This window comes from Haemaphysalis longicornis, unplaced genomic scaffold (assembly GCF_048455015.1).
Source record: "Haemaphysalis longicornis isolate Haplotype H1 unplaced genomic scaffold, Haemaphysalis longicornis Haplotype H1 scaffold_10, whole genome shotgun sequence".
Classification (NCBI taxonomy): Eukaryota; Metazoa; Arthropoda; class Arachnida; order Ixodida; family Ixodidae; genus Haemaphysalis; species Haemaphysalis longicornis.
The window spans coordinates 36,589,326-36,612,907 of record NW_027526204.1 but is presented as its reverse complement, the minus strand read 5'-3'; the positions used below and the strand labels follow the sequence as shown (position 1 = coordinate 36,612,907).

Here is a 23,582-nt window from a genome sequence, read left to right as displayed (position 1 = left end):
CTACACTTGTCATTTTATTTTTAATGAACGCATGATCCATGCGATTGAGTTGGCTGGCGCAGTACCAAAACTTTATTTAGGTTAAGCTTGACAGGAAAAAACGCTCAATCAAAAGCAGCTCAAGAGAAAGCGGAATACATAATTGACTCGGTGCAGCATGGCAACCAGCCCTGTCACTCTTTTTCTAATTTGCTTCAAATAGAGCTGTACATTATTTTACAGTTTTAGTGCATTAAAACGAGCGAAATGTGAAAAGTGATCCGAGGACGACAAATACGTTCAAATTGTTAGCATTCATTTGAAACTGCAAATTTCTGAGTGATATATCGTGAGCCATTGAGTACAGCCGTGGTTGGGGGAGGGGGACTACGGACTATTTTTTGGTGATTATTCATTTGAGGGTGCGCAAGACTCGATGTACATATACGTTTTAGTTCATGCTACCTTACCGTTCTGCGCCCTTGTTTTTACATGATGGAGAAAACGACGGTCATTGTCAGAAAGCAAGCCGAAACTTAGTGTCCACTATCGCAGTACCTCATTCAAGCACCGACCTGCCATTTTCTAGAGATAACATGTTTTCAAATTATACTGTTATATAAATAAGTGACTTATTATGGGTTCAACGCCTCCACGCTACACAGCCAATGAGGCGCGCCGTAGTGTAGGGCTAGGGAATCATTTTGACCACCTGGAGACCGTACCTGCGCCGAAATGTCGAACGAACGGGCGTTTTTGCATTTCGCCTCCATTTGAAAACCGGCCGCCGTGGCCGGGAATCGAACCCGCATCCTTGTGCTCATGTGGACAACTTCATGTCCACTGAGCCACCGTGGCGGGTTATAGAAATGCATTTCTTAATAAACCATTGGAAAGGCCGCAGTGCCGTTACACTCTATGAGCTCCGCGCCGAAGAATCACACCAATCCGATACTTTAATTTCGGACAACAATTAATCGCTTTGTGAAAGTGGAGCCCATGAAGAGTCCCAAAAACATTGCACTCGCGAAGAAAAAACGCGCATTGCTATTTTAAGAATACAAAACAACCCAGTTATTGGCTTGCTAAGTCGCCACGAACAGCTTTTTTTCAATTGGTTTAACCAGTGGGCGGCATTTTAGCGTTCAACCAAGCGTCCCGCCTAATTGTGGAAATAGCGCCAAATCCTCCCCTGGCGAGCCTGAGCAGGCAAAAGTGCTGTGTAATCGCCATAGCAACATTGCCGCTATCTTGGGCTTGGAGGCGCAATAATGCAATGGCAACACGGCAAGGAGACGCAATGGTGGGGGGGGGGGGGGGGGGTTAGGAGTGATTTTCTTTCCTTGCTTCTCCCCGCCGCTCTGGTGCTGTCCCCGCGCCCTTCGCGCCGCTCGGTACGCCTCGCCGAGACCGGCGCGCAGCCATGCAGACGTATGCTGCCCGGACAGTAAGAAGGCAGCTAAAATCGCACTTCAACACTTTATTCACGTAACGAAAATGAGACTGAACACAAACGCAACATTGGGCGATAAGCACTGATGTACGACACGACATAGCAAAAGTTGATATCAAACGCGGTACACGTAGCTGTACAGCTCTTTGCACGACACCAGCGTTGTTGTTCAGATTCACTTCAAGGTTTAAGAAAGAGTGTCTCACTTTTACTAACACGAAGCAAAATCACTTGTTGCTGCGATTCGTCCCTGTGCATGGGGCAACCCCTCCTTCGTGGTCTTATTTATATTTATACACAATATTTATACTTTGCTACGTCGAGCGTGCGAGCCACGCGGCTTCTCTGCTCTAGCGCACGGCTACCCTTATCCCGTTGCCGCGCATGCGCACCTGAAGTCTGGCCGGGGAGAGGCAGACAAGAAAAAACAGTGAGAAGAGGAGGACTGTTTTGTTTGCTCCGCGCGGCTGCGACTTGGAGTGGGTGAAACAAAAAGGAACTACCAAAAAGTCACCTCGGACTGGTTTATTTTCTGTTTGTGTTTGCATTGCACAGATGGGCGCAAGTAAACATGGTTTTCGTCGTTTATGGAGAGGCTAACGCTGTATTTATGTTTTAATTCCTTGAAGTAGAAAAAATACCATGAGATGTCTGCAGCGGCTGCCACAACTGCAGCAGTGACGCGAATTCACGCAAACTCATCTTGCGATGTTGTGGACGACAACCAAGATTTTACATTTAATGCATACGCACCTACGTGTGTGCAAATGATGTCTTTTAGGAAAAATACTTTAGTGCAATCACAGCAAGTATGTGTCGGAATATATTTAATCATCATCGTCATCATCTTCAACATCATCATTATCCTATCTGCGCCCACTTCAGGGCAAAGCCACTCCCATAGATCTCCAATTATCCCGATCCTGTGCAAACTACGACCAATTGATCCCCGCAACATTCTTGCCCTCATCTGTCGATCTAACCTTCTGCCGCCCTCTGCCACGCTTGCCCTCTCTAGGGATCCATTCTGTTACCCATAATTGCCAACGGTTACCCTGTCCGGCCCACACAAGTTTCTTCTGCTCAGTTTTTACTAATATGTCCGTAACGCGCGCTTTTTTCGTGACCCACTCCACTATCTTCTTGTCCCTTAACGTTACACCTATCATCTTCCGTTCCATTGCTCGCTGAGTGGTCCTCATTTTACGCTGAAGCATTTTAGTCAGCCCCCAAGTTTCTGCAACGTAGATCAGTACCGGTAAGATGCAGCTGTCATACACTTTCTTCTTCAGGGGCAATGGCAGGGTGCCATTCGTTATCTGAGATTGCCTTCTGAATTCACTCCACCCCATTCTTCTTCTAATTATCTATTCCTCGTGGTTGGTTCAGTGTGACTACTTAAACTAAGTTGCTTCGCCACCTATATCAACTTGCTGTGCTCTCCCGAAGGAATTGATCATTACTTTAGTTTTCTCTACACTAATTTTTCGGCCCACGGTTCTACTCTCTTTCTCCAGTGCACTGCGCATGCTTCGCAATTCGTCCCCCGTGTTACTTAGCACAGCAACGTCATCAGCAAGTCTGCGGTTACTAATGTATTCTCAATTAAACTTTACGCCCACATGTTTACCACTTATAAACTTGCTGTGAATAATATTGGAGAGATTGCGTCTGCTTCTCTGACGCCCTTCCTGATAGGTATTTTACTGCTCTCCTTATGGAGGACGATGGTTGCTGTGGACCCATTGTCGATATCCTCTAGTATTCTCAATTAGTGCTCTTCTATACCCTGACTACGCAATGTCTCAATGACTGTGGAGATTTCGACCGAGTGAAGTTCTTCCTCGTATTATATGAAGGCTATATATAGGGGTTGAGTAAAGTCCGCCCATTACTCTGTCACCTGATTGATCCTGTGAATATGGTCAATTGTTGAACAGCATTTACGAAACCCTGCTTGTTCCTTAGGGTGACTGAAATTAAAGGAGGTTGAAATTCTCCTAGCGAGGCCTTTCGTAAGTACCTTGTAGACGACTGAGACTAAGCTGATCGGCCTGTAATTTTTCGAATCCTTCATGTCACCTCTGTTATAAATAGGGATTGTGTTCGCGTTCTTCCAAGATTCCGGTGCACTTGTTGTCATTAGGCATTGGGTATTCAGGTTTGCCAGGTTTTTAGTACAAGTTAATTAGATTTCTGTGCAAGAAATATAGTTATTAACGGTAATTTTCGGAGAATTTTCGCTAATTTCGGTTTTGCCGTAGAACTCCCCCATGACATCCAAAGGTATCTGTGATCACGCTTTAGCTATACTTCAGGAGCCATAATGACCCACATTAGAGGTGGCCGTAACAGCTACAGCTCTGAGGAAGACACGTGTTGCGATGTGATTGGACGATGGCCAAGATTTTAAACTTCATGTATTGTCGATTTTGTTAATGTGAGTTTTTTAGAAAAAAAAATTTAGTGCTATTGGCAACAAGCTCATTCATCGGAAAGTAGTTGTCGGTCACTTGTGCAGAGTCGTTCAAACCAGTTTTGGTTTTGGTTCCCTACAACAAAATGCTTAGCGTCCAACCTTGTCGCTGGTTGGCTGTCGTTGTCGGCCCCATGATAAGTCAGATAAGGCTGGCAGCCCCACTTAGAATCGTAACATTGACTGACTGAGGCATACGCAGAGGTTGCACGCATCGGCGCCATCGGAGACGCTCAACTGTGAGGCGCTTCTCCCACAACGTCTGAGCTTGCCTGGCTAGTCTCTACGTCGTAACAGGAACGTTCGCACGAGGCTGACAGTCCGTGGAATATTCCCTGCAACTGCAAGCTCTCGGTGATATGGCAACACCACGCCAACGAGAACTCGCCAGCATGTCAGTGTCTGCCTGCACGCACGCTCTAAACTCGCTCAAATTGCAATGATGACTGCAGCGCAAAATCGCGAATGCAGTAGAGAAAACATTACCTATACATAAAAATGAACTGGCAAAAAAAACAAATTAACTGGAGATTCGAACCTGCTCCTACAATGCACTGCACCTAGTGCTTCAGCCCACTGGTTCATGCCTCTTTTTTTATTTAGTGCATGAAAAACATGCATTTATAATACAATACACACGTTAGCAGTTTTTTAAGAAGAATAACGCCCCAGCAGCTACAGTGAGGCGTGCGTCAAACTTCATCAACCAGACATGCGCGTTTAACAGGTGCAACAGCTCTGGTTGGTCACATTCCACCGCATAGATGTTTTGCACTAACGAAGCCCGCTCCAAAAAAGCTGACTTCATAGGGGGAGGGGGGTGTCCACATTTTGGTCAGTCATGCGGCACTTCTACAAGCTCTATAATTCTATCGCAAGAAATGTATCTTAGGGTACTCCTGTAGTATCTTGAAAGGCTAAGGACCACATTGTGTAAAGGACGAAAGGCGGTTTAATCACGAATGAGTCATAAAAGCGAGAGGCGGGAGTCTGTTCCAGCTCAACCAGACAGGGGATCACTGCTCTTCACACAGGGACACCCAAAGGTGACACAAGGGGGATGCTTTCTGCGCATACCCGAGCAAGCATGGGACGATTGAGGTCCTTTCATTTCTCTTGATTACAATCACCCCCGCTGAAGGGAGCCATCCTGGCGACCTACGGCGAGTGCAGCACAATAGGATTAAAATAGAGCTTGAGGCGCGAGAGAGAGAGAGATCAAACTTTATTTGAAGCGGCCAATGTCCGGGCTGCCGAAACTGTGGTTCTGGTGGGCCTGGAAGACGTTCAGGTGGGAATTCCGCAGGGGTTAGGGCCCCGCACGTGGGCAATGTGCCGGGTGAGGCGAGGCCAAAGGATGGGGAGAAGATCAGGCGGTGGAGCGGCCCAGTTTTCCCATGAGTATGGAATGTGGGATGGTAAAAGGGGTGGATGAAGAAAGTGAGGTGATCGCCTGGCGCGAGGACAAGTCCAGTAGGTGTGTTTAACGTCGGGATAGGCACCACACACCTGACAGTGTGGCGTGCCATCTCGGGTCTTGATATAGTGAAGAACGAGGTCACAAGGGAGGGAGAGAGTCTGAGCCTGGCGGATGTAAGTGCCTTCGTGGCGTGTCAGGGGCGTGCACAGTTTAGCGGTGATGGCGGCGAAGGTCATCCGATTACGTTAGTGGTACAAGATAGTTGACGTGGGACGAAGAATGGATGACAGGGTAGGGGCCGCGCTATTTAGAAAGGACCTTTGAGGAGAGATGTCCATTTGAACAGTTCGTTGCGTAACATCCCATAAAAACATCGCATCAGAGCACAAAACCAAGCAATATTTACTGGTTTCTAGTTTCTATAAGCGGGAATTGTCGACCAAGACACAAACCTTCCTTTTTCGCGCAGATGGAGGCGAAAAAAACTTCTGTGTTTACGAGATTTCGGTGCACCATAACGATCCTGAGGTGGTCAAAATTAATCCGGAGGTCCCCAATACGGCGCGCCTCATCGCCAGCGTTGCGTCGGCGCGTGAAACCCCAGAATCAATCTAATATTTTTTTGCGCAAGCATATTTTTACTCAGAATTTTTAAGGAGGCAGCTTAAATAAAAACTTTTCTGCGTCCCCCAAATCCCCAGAAATACGTTATCGCTAGTAACTGCGCTCTTTAGGCGGGACAAAAAGATCGCAAATGTGCGATTGTGCTGCTGACCTCTGTGCTAGCTTATTGTGCGGAAAAAGTGTCTGCCTTATCTTGGTTTTACGCTTTAAAAAAGGTATTCGTTAATTTTTTCGCAGTCCCTACATTAAATTCGCTTAATATTCTCCTGCTTTTTATTGACATTCGTTTTCTACTAGCGTACCAGTTGCACGGGGAAATGCAGCTCAGAGCTCCTGTAAAGCCATCTCAGTGAAATGTCGTAAGCCAATACACGTTATTCATGTGAGCTAGGGCAGGCATACATTGACTTCGACTTTCTACAAACAAACAGAAGCCACATTCTTCCTATTACAAATCTTGTCGTGGCTAAAATTTACCTGACCGAATGACTCGCGACGACCTGCTGGTGGTCGGCCCGCTTACCGTGAAAGGGTAGGCAAGCCGCGCAGTAGACGCAGTCAAGCTAAGCGTATACAAGAGTAAGCGTCATTAGTAACGTCATATCGGCAAAGAGGATGCCGAGATTAGGACAGAACATTCAAGTGGATATTTCTAATACATAAGGAAACTTAGTCTGGGAATTTCCGACTACAATTTGCGCAAGTAATTCCGCCACGTTTCAAATCATGTAACTGTCCCCTTAAGGGTTTTTGAGTTCCATACACATGGCGATGTGTATGGCACGACGTATCAGGTGGTCGCATATGTATATGAGGATTCCTCTTGCCAGGGTGCATATTCCTAATCGACGAAAAAAGCGAGTGTGTCCCATTATATGCTTTAAGAATTTGGGGGCAATTCGCAACCCTCGGGCAACACCATGGCCAACGCTAATCACGCAGGTATGGCTGTCAGCTAAACCATCGAATATCTGCTCAGACGCCCCACAGACCGCTTCAAACGAATCTCCGCAATCCTACCACCAATATTTACCTTCGGCATTTACAAGAAATGGACACAAATGAATCGAGAAGCTTCGCCTTCGAGCGGGGATAAAGTACTTGATAGGTTTGGCCGAGCCCCCGTTCCAGCTCCGTAATGCTCGGTGACTGGGACATTTAGGACCGAGAGCAACCAGTTTGTAGAAGGGTGTCCAAATTCCACGGAACTGTAGCCACTGAAGGATTTATATTACTCAGTTCCTAAAACATTTGAACAATCACCACAGGACCGAACTCAGACTTCCAGGCTTTATCAATTCACCTTGGTGAGACCGGCATTGCGCGAAGTCTTGCGCAGGATTGAGACGCGGTGCAGCAAAAGTTGAAAATTCTCGATATGTCTAGATAGTTAGGCTCCCTGGCAGAAGACGTGAGATTATCTGAATGGTATAAACGAGTGCTTGTGAACTCCTGCAAACCCACCCAAATTGTCAGTGAAAGAGAAAAGGGCACGAGTGAGCAAGTGAATGTTCGCAGCTTTCAGTTACGCTTGCTGAAGTGCTGCACGTGTCCATGCGGAGGAAAGCTAGTTCAGTTCGTTCGTAATGAGATATTATATTTATATGCGCGATTGGCGCATTCTTGCTAAGATGAATTGAACAAAGCTCACAATCCCGCACACAGGCACACACAACTATAAAGCCTAACTCAGCGCATCCGCAAAAATGTTTGCCGTGGTCATCCTACAGTCGATACGAAATTGATAGCATGCATCTCATAAACTAGTTATTTCATCTTTGTGAAGCTGTTGTTCGGAATGGCGTTCCCCAACGTGTGGAAAGACAAAATCTGGGAGTAGATTCTAATTTAAACTATCTTGTATGACAGTAAAGTTATATATTCATACCTGAAACGCAGAGGTTCTCGCAATTATTTGCTGATTTGGGTAGTGAAGGTGATTGTAGAGCGCTTGGGACTTCCATGTAATACGGAAGTACCTGAATATCCAAGGATATGAAAGAATCACCGAGCCCGAAGATCCAGTCGAGTGTGGATATCCACCGAGACGAAAGATTTGTCGAGACAGAAGGTGTTGTAGAGCCTGAGTATCCACCGAGATGATAGATGCACCGAGAGACAAGATACAATCGACCCTGAATGTCGAACCAGATCAACGATCCACAGAGACAAAAGATCTACTGCTGGACCTTTCGTCTCGTTGGATCTTTTGACAGGTTGAACCTTTACACTTAATCCGTGAGATGGCACGACACCTCGGCGTGCGTGAGGCAAGCGGTCCGGCTTACCCCTCCGGCCGGCATCGTCGATTGCTCGCTGGTATAAGCGGAGTCTAAAGACTCACGCCTTTTAACGAATACTTTTAGGAATAAACCCCCTTAGAAATTTTTGTAGGTTGCCTTTCTGTCTTTCCTTCCTCCTACATCGGCGCCGTAGATACGTCTGTCGAGTGTAAAGAGTCTTTCATGCATGACCGAAAACAGCACAATTTTTTATACGAAAGCCAGACGTTCCCTCCGACTGCAGTGAGCAGAAGCTCGCATTCACAAGGTGATCTAAACTTTTAAGCCAGGACAGCAATCTATAAGAAAGTTACACTGGCCAGTTGAGTCTGCACATACAAACGTTAAAACACTATATCTACCATTTCTTTCCATTGACAGAATACGTTAACTCCAGAGAGTACGGACTAAAACCTTGCATTCCCTCTGTGATAACTCACTAACTATCAAAACTGAAAGTAAGCGCGCATCGTGCGAAATGCTGGGGCAATTTTATGCAACCTCAGCTGTAGTTTCATAGATTCAAGACGGCGGTCGAATGGCACCGGGCAAAATGTTGCAGCCGGCCGCGATGTTTTTGAGCTACTCTTTTACGGCGTTCATTGCGTCACCCTGCGTTTTGTAGCTGCGATATCACGTCTCGCTGCTGTTTTGTCGTTCTGATATTTTGTCGCTCTGCTTTTTTTGCCGCCTGCTCATTTGCATCCTATCGTTCTTCAGCAATAGCGATTGGCTGTAGGGTCTGCTGATAGCTGTTGCTTGGAAATGGAGGAGGCTCAGGGCTTTATTTATGCGTGTGGCAAAGACAGCCAAAGCAGACTCCTCCCACGCGGCACCGTCAAAGCAGAAGTAATATAACACAGGTAATAAACTGGTTTTGCTATTGAGTCCATGTAAAAACGCCATCAGAAACGAAACTTCAAATTTTGGTTTCTCGCAGGAAATTCGTCCTACCAACCCTACTGAAACGTTCCGTATACAGAATACAGAAGATACAAAATTATGGGAATACGGAGTTCATACGGAGTGTTTCGGAACCAAGCATAATGAAAGTAGATATTAGTTCTACAAACAAAGAAATCATAGAGATTGCACAATATGAACGCTTGGAAATTTTCGTGTTTTTATCTTCATTATTATGCAAAATCATGCTCCGTATGATTTTCGTATACTCCGTATATACGGAATTCATACGGACAATGATTTCGCAGTTCTAGTGATCATACCGACTTAAAACAGGAGTCAAGTGTTTAGACAGCAATGCACTGTTTTATTTTCTTGTGCTTCTGAAAAATCTTGTTTTGTGGCAGCTTTCTGTCATAAAAATGTACTCCGCATTTCATTACTTCTGTATATACGGAACATTTCAGGAGGGAAGTAGGGTGGAGTCAGAGCGCTGAAGTTTTTTAGGCAGGGCTGGCCTCGACACATTTGATAGAACTTCAGCTCGGTAATCGTAATTACTACAGTTGAGAAGTCATGTACGAAGGAAAAATAAACAATCCTGCCTTGCGCACGCATTATGTCGTAAAGCCCTTTAAGAAAATCTTGTTCAACCAGGGCATTCAAGTTTTCAATCAGTGTGCATTGTTATTTGTACAGAGTAGTACAGGCATCGTTTTTTGTTAGAAAATGTGCAAGTGAAGTCTTGCAGGGAATGAAACCCGGAATATGTTGCAACAGGGGATGGCTGGGTTCTCGAATAGGTCCTCGCAAAAGGAGAGGACGCGCACACAAGGGCAAGAGGGAGCATGGCCGCACGGTTGAGCTACCTGTGATAAATAAACACATTTCTGGTTTAGAGGTGTACGGGCACAATGGAGAAGCAGGCAATGATTGCACGTTGTAGCTGCGAAGATATCAGTGCTGATGATAATAAAAAAAATTTCTCCGCATTTCCCCGAGGGGAAGAATGTGAAAGTGCGAATGCACGAGTTGAATTTGCGCGGTTCGGTAATGTTCGCGAAAGAGAGATCACACACACACACGCAACTACAAAGAAAGAAAGATGCCTTTATTCAGAGGCACCTATTTGTGTTGTCGTTGTACTTGATTGCTAGAGCGGATCTCAGCTTTGAAATTTCGTGTCAGTACTCCTTTAAGCGGGTGCATTAGCCTTCCTCACGCCCGATTCCTGGCCAATCCCCCACGTGGGTATGTGCCATGCACAGACACCTATTTGTGTTGTCGTTGTACTTGACTGCTAGAGCGGATCTCAGCTTTCAAATTTCGTGTCAGTACTCCTTTAAGCGGGTGCATTAGCCCTTCTCACGCCCGATTCCTGGGCAATCCCCCACGTGGGTATGTGCCATGTCAGCGGCCAGGAAGCGCACGCCCATCTCCCCCCGTTGCCAAAGAAGACGAGGCGATTCCTGGCCAATCCCCCACGTGGGTATGTGCCATCTCCCCCCGTTGCCAAGGATGACGAGGAGCGCGCGCACCCGCAGCTGTTGCTATGTGGACGGACGGCTGTCAACGGAATTCAGGGTCGCTTATAAAGTGCATTCGCACTTAAAATAGACGCCATTCAGCCCTGCGAAAGTGGATGTCCAGCGAAGCTGATGTAAGCCACTACACATGGTGATGGGGGAGGGTATGAAATTTTCGTCGTTGTCTCGGCTTGCACTCGGTTTGTATAACGGCAACTGGTGGGTCTGACGCGCGAGCTCGGCGTCGTGGCCGAGAGCTGCTGGGTCCTGCAAAATCTGACGCATGCGTTAGCCCGCAAATGACGACAACCCAGCTCTCATTTTAGAGAGCAGCCACAAGCAGAATCTTTACCAGAACACATCGGGGGAGGGATTCCCATTGTTCACCGGCGACTTAACATACATCATGCGGTTTCGATGCTTGTTTTGTGGTTTTAATCTACACGAATACTGAGCTCTACGCTGCATGCTTGGATAGCCTGACGCATGCACTCGGCGTCTTGGGCGAGAACTGCTGGGTCCTGCGTCGTGTTTTTGTTTACAACACGACCTTTTACGACCTACGACAGGCTAACTGCTTAGCTGTAAAAGGTGGCTCGCACGGGCACGGGCATAGCTCGCTCCTTATGCTCGTGGAAGTGGCTCGTGTTCAACCGCATGAATTGGTGGACTGGCTGTGTGGCTCTTTTCTTCGTCGCTTTCCGCGACATTCTGGTGCAGAACCCCGGGAGATCGAACCACGAGCAGACTCGACTTGACGCGGCGCAGACACCGAGGTACGCTAGGCTCGGTATTCCTCTGGGTCCAGCTAATTCGGGAAGCCTCGTCATCGAACGCTCCTCGCCACCGCTTGTGCTCGTGCCCGAGCCACCCGGCCACTCGACTTTACTTCCGTCTGCAATGGAGGAGCCACCCAGCCGCCGTGACCTTGTGAGAGAAAACGTCACAAGGGGCCTAGCTGCAATTGAATTGTTGCTAGAGGATCCAAACACATCGATCAACTCGCACCTGCGCGCCATCAACAGCAGGTATGAGTACATGAGGGTGCTTGACCAGCGCGTCCAGCAGACCATCCATTTGGACGACTTAGAAGCTGACCTCTTCACTAGTTTTGATTACCACAAAAAGGTTACCTATCACGTCTACTTCGCCCGACCCTCCGCGGTTCCTTCCTTGGTTGCTGTTCAGAGTAACGGAGTGCCGAGCCATGATTGCACCATCACTCGGCACGGCGAGAACACGCCGCTCGCCTATGGCAGCAAGAGAGCCGTGGAGGTGGACAATGCGGCCAACGTTCGCTCTGCATGTGGGCCGCGCGTCTGCGACCTACACGTCCGCACAGCTGGTGAGGACTCTCATCAGCCTGAACAACTGGTGATTTCGCGGCAGATCTTCTTGAGTAACGATTGGATCACCCAGGAGCCCACATACAATGATGCGGCCGAACTGGCCAGGCCTAGCTTGAGGTTTTCCAGCGGTTCGGACGTCGCTCTCGCTCGTAGGGGTTCCTTGCTCAGAGAGCACATGGTTGGACGTCACGAGCGGGCGCCGTTTCCTTTTTCAAGATGGAGGCCCTGCCGCTCCCAACGCTCGCTTCTCTTCTGGCGTTTATGCTTCCAGGAATCTCCGTCACTAATCGGCAAACCGGCGCTTCTGTTCGGCTCACGCGAATCACCAAGTGAGCCTCGTTCCGGCGAAATCGTGAACGGACGCCGGTCAGCTTCAATCACCCCACTGGGTGGCCCCCTGAAAGATGCGGAAGCTCATCTATCTGCCGCCGCGATAGTTGTTCGAGATGCATGATGGCGCAGCTCACCATCCCTGTCTGCACAACTCACGGCAAGGACAGTTGGTCATATGTTACCAGTTACCAGCCATAGTAAACTGCGGTGGCTGAACGCATGCGCTGCAAGGGCAAACCGAGACTGCGCTCGTCAATCTTATGCGACATCCCGAGCAGGGAGAATTTCCCTGTGGCCCCGGCGGTTACGGTAGACCAAGAGGCTACCAGGGCGGCGATCGAGGGACCGGGCATAACCATCACGCCCGCTTAGACCAGGATGCATTGCTTACCGACCAGCGTGACAATGCCATCACCCACACCAACTTGATGCCTTAGCCGAGAAGGGAGCTTGAAGCACAAGTTGAACAAGATGACTGCAAGTGGCTTATAGCTGTGGTGCCTTGTACTCTGGATTGCTAGGCACCAGCATATCATCCGCGGCTGGCTGGACTACACCAGGCTGCGACTGATAAACGATTGGACTGTGGGCCACTTCGTGGTGGGGGATCTTGACGTTTCCGTAGACTCGAACTTCCACAATTTGGAACTCAAGAACGAAATTCAACTACGTCATGCCGTCCACGGGCGCGAGAACGCCATTATTTTAGAGGCCTTACAAGTGTGGTCGTTCGAGACACCCTGAATACTGATGAGAGTTGTGTCCCGCTACCTCAACTTGGGTATCCTGAACTATTTGGACGAACTCAGGGTGCGAAGCCAGATGGTCCTGGTCCTTGGAGCTTTACAAGTACTTTTATTTCGACTGCTTCAGAGCCGCCGCCGTGCTCCTCCTTAACGTCATAGTGCTGCTACCAACAACCAGACTTCCTACACAGGAGCGCCTTTTCTGTTATCGGCTACCGCCAGCTAGTTGCTTTTTTCTGCTCCACCATCGCATTTTGGTGGCCAGGGGAGCGTATTGATGATTAAAAGAGGTTCCTCACATGGCCACGGGAGCACGGGGGCACGGGCATAGCTCGGTCCTCACAGTCATGGCAGTGGCTTGTGTTTAGGCCCAGGAATTGGGCGACTGGCTGTGTGCCTCTTTCCTCCGTCGCTTTCCTCGACAATCACAGACGCTGAAGCTGTATTGTAATGGGTTTTAGGAAATGGGGTAAATCATGCCTTTTTAACCTGCTGCTGCTTTTAATATTGAGCAAAAGTGTATTTACGGAACGCCTAATTTCCTGTTTACGCTACGCGTTTGACGACTCTACCACGTTTGACGCGCTCTACCATTTTGTGGGAGGAAGAATCTTTTCCTTGGTGTATAGTTCGTATTTTTTCAGCTTGACAGGGTTTTTTAAAGCCTACCGAGAGAAAAATACACTGTCGTAGTTGCTGAAGGAGGTCGAACCACCCGAAAATTTCGCACTGGCGTCCAGACGCATCAAATCCCGTCACTCTGTGCAATCTTCTTCGGACTTGTACGACATCTGTACGCTCAGTGACTCTCTGGATAATTTACAGCTATGAAATTTACGTTCTGTGAGCGATGATAAAAAATCCAGCCAGGAGCATTGACGCCACTAAGCGGTAATGCGTTTGCGTTTGTTTTCAGTGCTCCGTACGCAGTTCGCTTCGGTTCATAGATATCACGGGTGTTCCTATCCTATATGCAAGGTTTCCACATTCTTTGGATGAGGATGTGGAAACCTGCGTCGTCCAGACAAGTGAAGTTTTGTCCAGGCAGGGAGTCGGGTATGCACTGCGACTTCGAGCTTCGCAGATGTGCTGTCGCTTCACGAAAACGATTGATGTGTTTCAGCTTTTAAACCGAAAGCTTTCTTAGGGGGACCGTCGGCGTCTTGTCAAGAACTAATGCATTTCGCCATATAACGGTGGGTTGATCGAACAGTTGTGATAACATCTCTGGACACACAGCGCGTGCGTGACACCAGGCTGGCATTGTGCCAAAACGGTTACTGAAAACTGACTCAAAAGGAACGGTTCTATATTGTTACCCGTCGGGGTTGTGAGTGAAGATGACGAAGACGAGGGACGTTTTTTGGGCTCTTGAAGGAAGGCGAAGGCCCAGTCAGACTCCGGTCTGTGTTGCTATCTTTAGGAAATACTGAGAATAGGGTGAATGCGTTTTGTTTCTTCTTTTTTCCTCGTAACGTCTTTTGGTGGAGTGTGCGGACTCGTTTCCCCCCGGCGTCCCAGCTCTGCATCGTCTCTCCTTGGTCCCAAGGGTCCAGTTGGGGTTCCAAGCTTTACCAACCATTACGAAGCTACGCAGCGGGGGCACTTACTCTGTCACAACAATGCAGCAAGGCACTCAAACATATCCGACGATGGCTTTTCCACCAGTCGTCATCTTTCAGCCGCGTGACCCCGGTAAGTTCTCCGGCTCCGATAATATCGACGTTGACGACTGGCTGAAGATATATGAACTCGTCAGCCTCCACAACAGGTGGGACCAGACGATCATGTCAGCTAATGTGAATTGTTACTTAAAAAGCCCGCACTTGTCTGGTACGAGACAAACAATGGGACCATCACAAGGTGGGACCAGTTTAAAGAGGAGTTCAGGAAATTGTTCGGCCAGTCTACGGGTCACCAGATTGCTGCAAAAAGCGAACCTGCTACCCGAGCCCAGTCTGCGCCGGAACCCTAGGTTTCGTACATACTAGACGTGCTGGATTTATGCCAGAAGGTTGATCGCAACATGCCCGAGCCAGAAAACGTCGGCCACGTGCTTAAGGGCATTGTCGACGATGCTTTCAATTTGCTTGTCTTTAAGAACTGCACAACAGTGGATGTATGATTGGTGAATGCCGACGCTTCGAGGAGGCAAAAAGCCGCGGGATCGGTCAGCACTTCGCCCGGCTACCGAATGCCGCCGCAACATCGACGTGTGGGGAACAGCCCCTACGACATACCGAAGTGCCCCCGTCTCCGGCATTAACACGACTTATCCGCCGGGAGGTCGAAGCCATGTCCCCGGTTACTTTGCCACCGTATCTGGCAGTACCTGACGCCGCTACTGTGTCACTCATTCAGATGGTCATCCATCAAGAAATCGACAACTTGGGCGCCCGGTTTATTTGCACTTTCCATCATACCGGCAACTGCAATCCCTGCCCCGCCCAACCTGCCAGGCGTCAGTCTTACTCTCCTCGTGCCCGCAATCCCGCAGAATGGCGACACCTGACGGTGGGCCAATCTGCTTCCGCTGCTGCGGCGTCGGACATGTCTCCCACTAGTGGCGCAACCGCTGGTCCTCGCCTCTACGTTCTAGTTTTTCGAATTATTGGGCTTTTGGAACTCCCTCGCAACCATTTTTGTCCAACACCGGCGACGCAACCCCTATCCGTCGACACCCATAACGTGTGTCTGGAAGTGAACGCTGAGGTATTAAACCGGAATTTTACAAGATGCTTCATAAAGACATTATCGAACCTTCATTTAGCACATGGGCGTCGCCAGTCGTCTTAGTGAAAAAAAAGGATAACACCTGGTGATTCTGTGTGGATTATCGGCACCTGAATAAGATAACCAAAAAAGACGTTCACCCGTTGCCCCGCATCGATGATGCTCTCGATTCGCTTTATGGCGCGCAATATTTCTCATCAATCGACCTGCGTTTATGATATTGTCAAATTACTGTGGACGATAAGGACCGTGAGAAGACCGCTTGTATTACACCAGACGGACTTTACCAGCTTCAAGTCATGCCTTTCGGGTTATGCAATGCTCCAGCAACCTTGGCGCGCATGATGGACTCGCTCATTTATGGACTTAAGTGTCATACGTGCTTGTGTATCTTGATGACGTTGTCGTTTATTCCCAATATTCGAAAGCCACCTTCCGCGCCCTCCACAGTTCTGGAGATTTTCCGTTCCGCCGGCTTTCAACTTAACGCATGAAAGTGTCATTTCGGACAGCGACAGCTTACCATCCTTGGTAATCTCGTTGACGCCACTGGTATTCAGCCCGACCCTGCTAAAATCCGTGTCGTGAAAGATTTTCCACAACCTAGTTCTGCAAAAGATGTCCGTAGCTTTGTCGGGCTGTGTTCTTACTTTCGGCATTTCATTAAGAACTTCGCTGATGTTGCCCGACCCCTAGCGGACCTACTGAAACAGAGCGTTCCGTTTTCTTGGGACCTCTGCAAGCAGTAGCTTTCTCTACTTTGATCACCCGGCTAAGCACACCTCCCATTCGGGCACATTTTGACCCTTCTGCCCCTACGGAGCTCCGCACAGACGCAAGCGCCTACGGTATCGGGGCTGTCCTCGCTCAACAACAGGCCGGTCACACCCGAGTGGTTTCCTCTGCCAGCCGCCTTCTCTCTGTCTCGGGGCGAAACTACTCGATAACTGAACGTGAATATCTGGCTCTTGTGTAGGCCTTAGCTAAATTCCGCCCATACCTATGCGGCAGAGACTTTTCTGTGGTCACTGACCATCATGCACTGTGTTGGCTTTCGTCGTTACCAGATTCTACTGTGCGCCGCGGACGTTGTGTTCTGCGTCTACAGGAATACAAGTTCTCTGGTGTGCAGAAATCATAAAAATTACACCAAGAGGCAGACTGTTTGTCCCGTTATCCCATCAAACAGACCGACATCATCTGCCATGACACCAACGCCATCGTTTTTTCCATCTCCGATTTGCACCATTTAGCCGATGAACAACGCCGCGACGAGTCATTACGGTCCCTAATCGACACTCTCTCCTCTAACCTCTCGGATCCATCATGCCGCCTTTATCACCTCCAAGACGGTACTTTATATCGACAAAATCTCTCCTGCGACAGACCTGAGCTGTTACCGGTCGTACCAAAACAACTTCGACTAGACATACTTCAACAGTTCCACGATCATCCCACGGCTGGACATCTTGGCGTATCTCACACCTACGACCGTAACAAGAGTCGTTTCTTTTGGCCGGGTTTACATCATGCTGTCAAACGCTACGTTGACACCCGCGACCCGTGCCAACACCACAAAACCCCAACTTCTCTTCCCGCTGGGCCCCTCCAACCGTTCGACGTGTCGTCCGCAGAATTTTTTCGAGTTGGCCTCGACCTCTTGGGGCCATTCCCTGCTATGCCCGCAGGTAACAAGACGGTTGCGGTGGCCACTGATTATTCCACTCGGTATTCCATAACCCGTGCTCTTCCTACCAGCTGCGTCACAGACGTTGCACACTTTCTGCTGAACACCGTCATTCTCAACCACGGAGCCCCTAAGCACCTGCTTAGTGATCGTGGCCGCTACTTCATTTCCAAAGTGATCGATGATATTCTACGCTCGTGCTCGACCAAACATAAATTGGCAACCACTTACCATCCCTAGACGAATGGCTTAACGGAGCGGCTTAATCAAACCCTGACCAACATGTTATCTATGTACGTCGCCCCCTACCACCGTGATCGGGACGTTGCTCTGCCGAAGGTAACCTTCGCGTACAATTCCTCTTGCCACCACACTGCAGGGTATTCCCCGTTTTACCTGCTCTATGGTCGACACCCCAGTGTGCCATTGGACACTTTGGTTCTATCTTCTGCAAGCCCCACTGAATATGCCCGCGACGCCATCGCCAATTCCGACGTGGCTCGTCAAATAGGACGTACTCGTCTCACGACATCTCAGGCCTCCAGCAAGCTTAGCTACGATAAGCACTATTCCACAGCCAAATTTCATCCAGGTGCCCTCGTGCTTTTGTGGACACCTACGCGTCGTGTGGGCCTCTCAGCTAAACTCTTTCCTCGCTACTCTGGTTCTTGTCGAGTCGTGCGCCAAGTCACTGACGAGACATATGAGATATCACCACTCGATCGCTCTCCTGCAAATCCACCAACAGACAATGTGCATATTGTCCGCCTCAAGCGATACGTTTGTTTCCCCCAGCTTAACAGCTCTGTAAAGGGCGCCGGGACGGCGCCTCGTCCCGGGGGGTTATGTTACACATCAGTGTTGTGAGTGAAGATGACGAAGACGAGGGACGTTTTTTGGGCTCTTGAAGGAAGACGAAGGCCCGGTCAGACTCCGGTCTGTGTTGCTATGTATAGTAAATATTGAGAATAGGGTGAATACGTTGTATTCCCTCTTTTATCCTCGTAACAATATAACAAAATACAGGAATCGTCATTACAAGCAGTAATGAAGTACACCTCTATATGATCAACGCATCAGTATACATTTAGATCATTCGTGCGTGTGTTTACTTTGCACGCGAATAGTCGTCACATGCATTAGTTCTTTGTTTGGGATTTGGGTCGTCCAAAGTTTCACGAGCAATTGGAAACTTTCAGCTAACGTTGGACGCAATTTGACACAGGGTTTGACGCACTTTCCCAAAGGTTTTGTCCAAAAGCTTTCGGTCTTTTCCCAAATTTCTTAATGGAGGGGTGGTAAAGTTCGCTCATTACTTCAGTGATTGAAATTATCTGTTTAAACCCTAGCAGTGCGCTTAACCATGACAATAGAAATAGAAACGACCCACAGCAGGCTGACGGATTATGAAAAATGAAAGGGTCTCTCTCTATATGCGTACTTTGCTGCAAAAGCACCCGAAAGACAATAGCCTTCTGCCCCTGCTGCAACGTAAATGCCTTTGCTCTTTTCCCCGCCAACCTGTCACGATCTTCCCCTACCGTCTCGCTCCTTCCACGATTAATACGGTAGAGGTCCGCTCCAGTCAATTGAATACTACCGCATTCCACACTACTCGCACGCCATTGACTGGAAACTTTCGTTACTTCGGGACCACTGGAAATGCCGCCACGAGGCATGGCCCGAGGCGCGAGCTCTTTTTTTTCGGTGCACACTTTGTTTCCGGAGCGTAATTTCTTATGCTGTATTTCAGAAATCGCGCAGCCATGTGTATTTATTTCAGTAGCTGCAAATATTACCCACGTATTGATGTTTTGCACCAAATACGCGTGATGTTTTCTTCTTCCTGAACAATATTCATAGATATGAAATGAGTTTCCAGATTCTGTGGGGTTGCAAACGGTTTACGTACATAAACCTCTCGCCCAAGTATTTGTATCCCTTTTATTCCGAAGGCTCAATCACGGAACAGAGATACAAACTCCCAGGTATGCATGCCAAAATATTCGGGTTCAGTTAGCCCAACAAAGACTATTGTCTACAAACGTTACACAATCGGGACAAGTAGAGGGGGGCATTGAGACACTCGGACCCCCAGGCCCAGAGGGACCTCGCGACTCGAGCGACTGAAGTCGTTGCGGCCCTCATGTTTGCGCTACCCGAACTGTAATCCTTTCTAACAATTAGTTACTTTTTTATTACTCCCTTTCCTTCTCTCTCTTCCAGTGTTGCAGTGGGGAGGATAAAGTTCCATTTTTTTCTACACGGGATTCATTGGGACGACACGACACTAACTGTGCTAGAAGGGCTGCAAAGTTGTTTGTCGGCTGGTTTTATAAAGTATTATGTCGAGGTGGTGTTTCTAGGCCCTACTGTTTACGTTGAAAATCTCAGGCCGGGTGAATAATTCTACTGACGACCGCAGTCCTCCTTGTGCTTGACCCGACTATATTTCTCTGCTCAATCTTCTGCTGAAGAGAAACAATTTTTGCTGAAAAAAGTAGTTGCACAAAGGCATATTTTAAAAGAGCACATTGCTAATGCTTTTGGTTTTTTTTTTTTGGTTTGTCAGACTGTTTGAAATGTTTGGTGTGTAGGTAAACGAACACTTCCCACAGTTTTTGTGTAGTTTGATAAAACTTTATTCTTTGGGCGAACACGTATTTGAGGTAATACTCTACTTCGCATTAAAAATTACGCCACTATCAGTGACGTACTTACAGCGTCATTTTGACGTGCCTGGTATCATTGTGCTCAAACGCTTATTCGATAAAAATGTTTATGAAAACCAACCAAACAACACTTTTCCCAATATTTTAAGACGCTGTTCAGTAACACTCTGTAGCAAAGAACTCTCTAGCCAGGAGTTTATTTCTCCCACCTTTATGAATGGGCGTACACAATATATTGTAACTTGAATTTTTAAAGTGTCCTCAGAGAGACGAAATAGGCTTCTGAAAATATTGTGCAATAATTACCAAAAAAAAATTCGTATTTCAGAATTTATACTTTGCATGATGACAGAATATTTTCGAATCATTTCAATAATGAAAAGCAATTTTACTGAGCGTCATTTTGATGTACTTTTGAAAGATTCCCTCCCAAGAACTTTTGCAACACAAAATTTTCCCTGGAACTTGCAAATGCGGCACTTTCCCACCAGCAGGGAAAAAGTTAAGGTTAGAACAGTGGAAGTACGTGGTATAAATAGTTCCTGCTCTCATAGCGAATTTTCAGTCACAAGCGAAGTACCTATCGTTGGCGTAAAATAAGAGTAAATGAATATATTACCCGTAAAACTTTGTTTTCAAACGTGTGGTTTAGAATTTTATCGTATATGAATTCCCAGAAGCTTGTCTCTGCTGTTGTGAAGGAGCATAAGAAACAATTAGTCCCTTTAGTTAAAGACTGGTAACTTTCAAACCAGTAGGGTTTGAGCGTACTAGAAGCATAGATGACACCATGGGTAACTAGCTACAGTAGCCCATACAGCAGGGGTGAACAATTCTGAAGATAACGCAAGTTTACGGTGTACGTCTTTCTGGAGTTCCCGCGGTTAGAAAAATAGGGACCAGAAAAAATCCGCCAAATTGATAAATATGTTACAACGGATCACTGAGGCACGGTAAAACAAATTGATAGAAGGATTTGGTACTGCTATTTGCTTACCTGTGAGCTCCGAGAGTCTTCGGCTGAACACCAGCCGCACGGCCTCCTCATCCAAAGCTAATCAAGATAATTTTGAAGCAGGTACTGATATTACTATTTGAAACCACGTTTGATGACGCACGCAGCATACGGCACGACCTTCAACATTATACGGTCAGCGATAAACGCTTCCAGCGCTTTTATCGTCCCATGCCGTTCGCTGCCGATGAAGGACGAAAACGCCGCTTGCGTGCAGGCCAAAGAGGAACTGCAAGGATTTCTCGGTGCGACGCCGGCGGCGTCAGCGCGCTGATAAGATTAGTTCTTTGGAGACGCCACATCCGTTAAAAGCAATACTGGCAATGCGCTCTAGGTGCGGCCTGGGGTTCACGTGTGTTTTATCGGCCCTTTGTTCTACCCGGGAGCTGTTTCCGCCTCAAATTGCTTTCGTACACACGCAGTGGTTTTAGGCACGAGTTATAAAGCGTCCGATCTTTTGGTTTCGCGCTTCCGTCGTCGCTCTATGTAACTGAGCGTACGAAGAAAAAATGGAAGGCAGACGAGATATGGGGAGCCGGAAAGCGAAGGAGGAAACTATGCCGACATTGTGAGAGGCAGGGCGGTACGCCGCAGATGAGGAAGGCGTGCGCGCAATTTTCGCCTAGTGGGTCCGGAGAAAGGCGACGCAAAACCGGGCTTCCCAAAAGGCAAGCTTCTTGTTCTTTCAAGTTCACCAAAAGCACAGAAAGTCAGAACGCACTGGGCGCTACGCGTACCGTCATAGACAAATGAAACGCGAACACAAAAATATAACGGAGAACACGCAAGTAGCGCGATTTCTTTCCAAAAGGTCGAAGGGATGCGTGGCTTATTTACAAAACGAAAGCTGGAAAATGGGACTTTTAAAATACAATCGACTGGCGATAAATCGAACACGAAGTTATCCAAGGATTTTGTTTGAATTATGCGAAGTTTGAATTATCAGAAGTTCTCATATATATGACTCTGGACAAGGTGACATCACGAATTTTGAGTAGGAATCTATTCTACTCTCATCTGTTTTAATTTCTAAGCGTTTTTAAACCCTAACCGCACAAAATACACAGCAAGCAGTGACGAAAGGCATACGAGCAGATACGAGAAGATTGCCGTGCGCCACATTCGCAACCGCCTTATCATGTTTCTTTTTATTTTTTTTGCTGACACGCGAAAGCGAATACGTGATTGTGCGTTTTTCCTTTTGTTTTTGTGACAGCGGCCCGCGTGGTTTTGACCGTTTCGAAATGTGTAGGCAGTGAATCAAATTTAGACGGTTTTTGAGGCCTGTCGATTTTCACTTCGCATCGTGAAAACGGTAAAAAAGGCGAGAAGGTTAAGAAACGTCATCGTCTACGTTACTTATGGTTCGTTTCAAACGTTTGTTTACTTACACCGCCCTTGTCCTTGAAGGCTGGAGGCAGTTACTTTCATTTTTCCACTGTTACGATTATATAAGCATGCAAATTTTCAAAAACTTTTCCGGACAGCAGTAGATAGTTTCTATTATGGACACGCCAAAAGTATGAATTAACCGAATGACGGAGTTTGAAGTAAGCGGCTCTTAAATGCATTGAGAGGACAGCGAGCCAACAAAACATTTTAATTTAGATGGAATTAACCAAAGGTATGTATAATCAGGGTTTGAATTATCGCCAGTCCTCGGTAGCGTGGAATCTCGTCCATACTTGTTTTACCGGGCGGGAAAACAAAACGCAGCAACTAGAAAACGCCGCAGAGCGAAAACTTTCGAAAAAGAACGAAAACAGGGCAACTTTGACTTGCAACTATGTATTTCCGCAACTTTGGCTATCGAACCTTAGAAAACTTTGCTGTGCTAAACTCTAGCCCCATTTCAGTGGCTTCTTCCCTGCAGATATCTGTGAGCTGTTGCAGACACTGTTTGCTATCTGTTAGTAGTACTATGTCATCTGCATATATCATTCCCGGGATATGTTGTTCCACTTCCTATCCTTCGCGGCTATAACATAGATTGAAACCTATTTTACTGCCTTCAAGCTTTCTTTCTAGTCTAGCCATGTACAGCATGAACAGCAATGGCGACAGAGGACAACACTGCTTCAAACCTCTATTTGTGACTACCGGTTCTGTGCACTTTTGGTCCTTCCAGGTCATTTGCACCTCGCTCTCATTGTAAATTCCCTGCAACAGCTGTATAAAGTCCTGGCCTAATCCCTCACGCTCAAGTATGCTACATAGAAGTTCTCTGTCTACGTTGTCGTAGGCTCCCTTTATACCGAGAAATGCTATCCATACTAGTCGCTCCTGGACTATTGACATCACTATGCATTGGGTTAGGACAAATAAATTGTCCTCTAAGCGTCTGTCGCGTTTGAAACCATTTTGTAGTTCTCCCAGTATGCTGT

General features: G+C 47.5%; 1 protein-coding gene across 6 annotated transcripts in view; it reads right to left on the bottom strand.

Annotated features, from left to right (window-relative positions):
• LOC144158379 (uncharacterized) overlaps window positions 1–21,463 on the bottom strand; it is a 156,409-nt gene extending 134,946 nt beyond the window's left edge. For 2 of the 6 annotated variants that reach the window (XM_077689243.1, XM_077689242.1), the window contains exon 1: window positions 21,181–21,451. Coding sequence is in view for 1 of the 6 variants with exons in the window: in XM_077689245.1 (XP_077545371.1) it covers window positions 21,181–21,231 (51 nt within the window). In the remaining 5 variants the exon portion in view is untranslated. Of the gene's footprint in view, window positions 1–21,180 lie in introns of all 6 variants that reach the window. The other 4 variants (XR_013320043.1, XM_077689244.1, XM_077689245.1 and 1 more) reach the window with 4 other exon arrangements.
• Between the last annotated feature and the right edge of the window lie 2,119 nt (window positions 21,464–23,582).